This window comes from Lycium barbarum, chromosome 3 (assembly GCF_019175385.1).
Source record: "Lycium barbarum isolate Lr01 chromosome 3, ASM1917538v2, whole genome shotgun sequence".
NCBI classification, from domain to species: domain Eukaryota; kingdom Viridiplantae; phylum Streptophyta; class Magnoliopsida; order Solanales; family Solanaceae; genus Lycium; species Lycium barbarum.
The window spans coordinates 1,405,130-1,410,026 of NC_083339.1; the positions used below are offsets into that span (position 1 = coordinate 1,405,130).

General features: G+C 37.0%; 1 protein-coding gene across 1 annotated transcript; it reads right to left on the bottom strand.

Moving 5' to 3' along the window:
• Positions 1-279: 279 nt before the first annotated feature.
• Positions 280-4,685, bottom strand: LOC132629861 (G-type lectin S-receptor-like serine/threonine-protein kinase At4g27290). The gene is made up of 8 exons (XM_060345257.1): positions 3,173-4,685; positions 2,696-3,018; positions 1,883-2,020; positions 1,622-1,746; positions 1,341-1,551; positions 1,014-1,251; positions 783-933; positions 280-702 (listed from the first exon to the last, which is right to left on the bottom strand). Exons 1-8 carry the CDS (start codon positions 4,117-4,119, stop codon positions 439-441), a joined length of 2,397 nt encoding a protein of 798 aa, XP_060201240.1. The 5' UTR covers positions 4,120-4,685; the 3' UTR covers positions 280-438.
• Between the last annotated feature and the right edge of the window lie 212 nt (positions 4,686-4,897).

Genomic DNA, 4,897 nt, shown 5'->3' on the forward strand with positions numbered 1-4,897 from the left:
TCCCACTTATACCACATGGGACCGCCCCTACTTTTGATAGGAAGGCTTAAATTTTACCTATAAAGTTGGACTTGCCAATGTGTTTCCGGATTAATTGGGCTACAAAGCATATACTGAATACCGAGAGGGAAAAAGAAGAATAAGTGTGTTGGTATGAGAAGGACAAATCTATAACTCGATACAGATGTAAAGACTAGTCTTAAAAGAAAAATCTGATAATGTTCTAAGTACGTACACCTTAAACAAATCCCCCCCCCCCCCCCCCCCCCCCGCCTCCTTGATTTCAAGTTCAGGTTTTTTCCTGATTAACTGTCAGAGTGCTCTTTATCCTTGTAAATTTGTGGACACACTTTCCGGTTTTCTTCTGATTAATTATATATAATATGTGCTGATTGAACTTGGATGCACAGCACCATGGCCTTACCCGATTACAACAAGTTAACTTAAAAATTCAGCTGACTCTGTTGATTCCATTGAATTCCTTTCTGTGAAAAAACCAGGCTGCTTCGGTTGAGGAAGAACTGGGCATTCATTCTCCAACCAGAAGACTACTGATGCCATCATAGGCCTATCTTCTGGGAGTTTTTGGACGCACAACAACCCGACCTGAATGCATCTCAACACTTGAGACTCTGAAAATGATTCTTTTAAACATGCATCCATCAGTTCCAATGCTTTTCCTTCAGTCCAAAGTAACCATGCCTAAATTAAAAACAGTACACATTTATACAAATGCATTCACAATAGGAAGAGTGAATAAGGAAACAAAATTTTGTGCTTACATGTCCCAAAAGATTGTAATGATGTTCCAAATGATGAAATTTCCTGTTCCTTCTGCCACTAACTATTTCTAGAATGGTAACACCGATGCTGAATACATCGGATTTTACTGAATATTTCCCATCAACGGCATACTCCGGTGACATGTATCCACTGAATCAACTCATCAAATTTAAGTTCATCTACTGACTGAAAGTAATAAAGATTCTATCGTAAAGGTTTGTAGAACTTACTATGTCCCTAGTATCGTCTTAGTATTTCCTTCCACTTGTTCTCCGCCAAAAATTTTGGCAAGGCCAAAGTCAGAAATTTTGGCATTCATTTCACTATCTAATAAAATGTTGCTGGTCTTAAGGTCTCTGTGAATAATTCTTAATCTTGAGTCCTGGTGAAGGTAAAGAAGACCTCTAGATATTCCCATAGCAATTTTAAAACGGTTCTTCCATGCAAGTGAAGCTTTTCTGCTTGGATCTGCACAATGTAGACTTAATCATTGATGGCTTCAGAGACAGTAAGGGCTTATCAAATAATATTTAGTTAATGAATCATGAGAAGCAGACCAAAAATGAAATAGTCCAAGCTAGCGTTGGGCATAAACTCATAGATCAGCATCCTTTCTTCTCCTTCAAGGCAGCAACCCAAAAGCTTGACAAGGTTCCTATGTTGCAGCTTGGAAATGAGAACGATTTCATTTTTTAACTCTCGAACACCTTGTCCAGAATACTCTGATAGCCTCTTTACTGCTATCTCTTGTCCATTTGCTAGGATACCCTACAGGTTTTTTTATCAAGGGTCAAGCATGCCACTTCTAGCTAGAATTCGAAGATCAAAGTTGATTTACCTTGTAAATGGGTCCAAAGCCGCCCTCCCCAATCACATTAGCAGACGAGAAGTTTTTAGTGGCAGTAGTAACAATAACTAAACTAAACAATGGCAACTCGAGGTCTTCGTTTCCAACTTCTGAACCTGTCAATATATATTTGCCGGTCACAAACATGATATTAATGAGCTGCGAAGAATGTTAGCTAGATGGAGAATTTACCTAGGTAGTAAAGCATTCACAGTTAACAGTTTTCTAATAAAGAATGTTAGACAAGAGTACCTCTAGCAGATTTATCTGTTCTTCTGTTCTTTCTTTGGAAGGAAAACCAACCTACAAAACCGAGGATAAAAGTTGCTACTAGTGCTGAAATGATCGCAATCAGGGCTGACCTCTTTCTCCTCCAATTCCTGTCTGAATCTGTTCCATAATAAGTCCATAAGCAGTCTTCAATTGATATATGAGTTGGCCAAATCAGTAGAGAATTGCTCCGGTGAGTTATTTTTATTTTGTTATTAATTTGATCCTCTTTAGTCTTTCCCTAAGCTTGTAATGCTTTTGGCTACTGGACTTTCGTCATCTACATTCGGGATGCTTTCCCTAGTTTCATGGCGCTTCTACAAAGAGTAGGCCATGTTTAACCAATTTCAAGATGTACTGGTAGTTAGAACATATCTTTTCTGAAAGATGAGCAAAGTACAGCGGAACACGTAGTGTCCAAATTACCTGAAGCTAATATGTTTTTTGCATAAAAAGTTTCAAGAGATCAAATTAGAGACAACTCCAAGATCGTACTAGATTATCATCTCCTGCTAGTATGGCACCTCAAAGGGAAAAAATGGTAGATATGCAGCTGTTTAATGGTTGATAAGACTTTAGCAAATTTTGGGTTGTTTCAGTTTTAGTCAGGAACACCAGAGCTAAACTTCTTCATAGTTGGATAAAAGCATTTTTATCATTTACTAAGCAATTGACATATTACCAACTATTAAAGCACCTAATCAACTTCAATGTCCATCAAGTAAATAAGATAGTAGAGTTCCTTTTTATTCTAAAGAGTTGTGCTTATATTGGTATAGAGAGTAGGGTCATTACCTAATTCTGAAGCAGCAACTCTCACAAACAGGACTTGTTCATTTTTGTTGCTGTACTCTCTAATATCATTGAGTTCACCAAACCATATTAAGCATCCACTTCCGCCATTTCTGATATCAAGATTTGAGTAGGCTGTACAATTGCAATCTGCCAAGCACATTTTCTTGCATTCTTCAAGGTTCATGCTCTCATTAAACCAGGATGATCTAGAATCTGGCATCTTGATACTCGTAAATTTAAGAAAACCATCTTGGTTACAAGCCAAAGAAGTTCTCCTTACACAACCACTAGACCAGTCCGCTGCATACCATTGTCCAGGATACCTGTAAAGACATAATTCACTAATTAAAAATATGCTCTTTCAAATAGCTTAAACTTTTAGATGAGCAGACAGAGGGATCGCACTGTCATGAAGGCATAACTAGTAATCAAAAGTGTAATAGCTTAAAGTGTGATGATCACATATTTTAACAATACCTAGGTTCGAAACCTCGCAAGCAGTCACATGGAGGAGAGTTATTGATGTTGCAACTTGCAAAAGGACCACATAAAGCAAAACGATCACAGTTATCCATTTGCGTATTCGCGTAGACCATCCAGCTGTGACTCTGCTCAATCCATATTAGGTGTTCTTCCATCCCATCCTGGTTGATCACCAACCTGGTGGGCACGGACTCCTTAAGCCTGTACTTGAAGTAAATTTCCTGCTGTTTAATAGAAAACTCGAGAGTGTAATATGTAGTTGGTTTACGTTTAATACTACTACAAAATGCGATACCATTCCATGGCCCTGTGCTAAATACTATAGACGAATTTTTCCACACGAAAAATTGCGGGTATCCATGAGAATCAAGACGTTCTATATATTCGCCTGGTGCAGGATCATCAGTGCTCTTCCACGATTGTATGTACCAATCATGGCCCGTGACCAAATTACGTCCAAGCTTCATGCCAGGTAATAAAGTATCTCCTGGATAATCAAAACTCTGCCACGCAAAATTAATCCCGCGGTCTCTGTCATTACCATCACTGATAACAAGATTCCCAGAATCCAGGAGCCACACTTTTGGATTCTTTAAGGATCTTGATGAGTTTGATGACCAAATTGAAGCATTAGAACAGTTGAGAAGTACAAGTATCCCATTGGGATTGAGTTTTAACACTCCTGAAGTGTCATTCAGTGGAATGTTTCTGTTGGCAACCCATACGACAGTTCTAGTTGTTATCTTCTTGTACCATATGCCAACATAGCGATTCTTGGAATTTCCAGGGCTGAAAAATCCAAGTTCATAAACCCCTCCAGCTGAAACAATAGTGTCACCATCTCTAATTGGTTTTTCTGTTGTGATCATGTTTAATGCTGTGGAAATTAGTAAGATGGAAAGAAAAGTGGAGCAAAAAAATAAAGAATGTTGCCCTTTCATTGATTCTGACTCGTGCCTCTGATTTTCGAAAACTTAAAGCCTCAACACAGCTGACACAAAGAAAGAACACCAATTCCTTTCGACAAGGTCAATTTTATAATTGAAATGTGTATCCCACTTAACTGTTGAGAGGCACAAAGGCGGCTAAGAATTAGAATGTGATTGTCTGGAACTGTTAAAAGTCATCGGATGAAAGACACGTGTTATAGTTAATAATTAATGGTTGAGATCTAATTGCCCAAATCAAGGTCCTAACCATAGTTAAAATAACAAATATTTTCTTTATTTACTCTAAAAAAATTTGACAATCCCAAAATTCTAACTAAAACATTATCTCACCTAATAATTAATCCTAATTTTTTTTCTTTTCCTAATTATTACGTGCTCTTCCTTTTTTTTTTTTTTTGGTACAGTTCTTGTTAATTTTCCCCCCTACGTCCATCTGGATATGTTCCCATATTATTATTTTTGTATATTTCGTGCTTTAATTTTAATTCAAGAAAAGAAAATTTATAAGTCATTTATATGACACGTAATAAATAGGAAAGAAAGAAAATTTTAGGATTAATTTATAGGCGAGATAATGTTTTAGCTAGAATTTTGGGATTGTCAAATTTTTTTAGAGTAAATAAAGAAAATATTTGTTATTCTAACTATGGTTAGGATCTTGATTTGGGCAATTAGATCTCAACCATTAATTATTAACTATGGCATGTGTCTTTCATCCAAATAGGAACTTGGGGAAAATGGAGAAGAACCCCATCCAAAAAAAATTAAT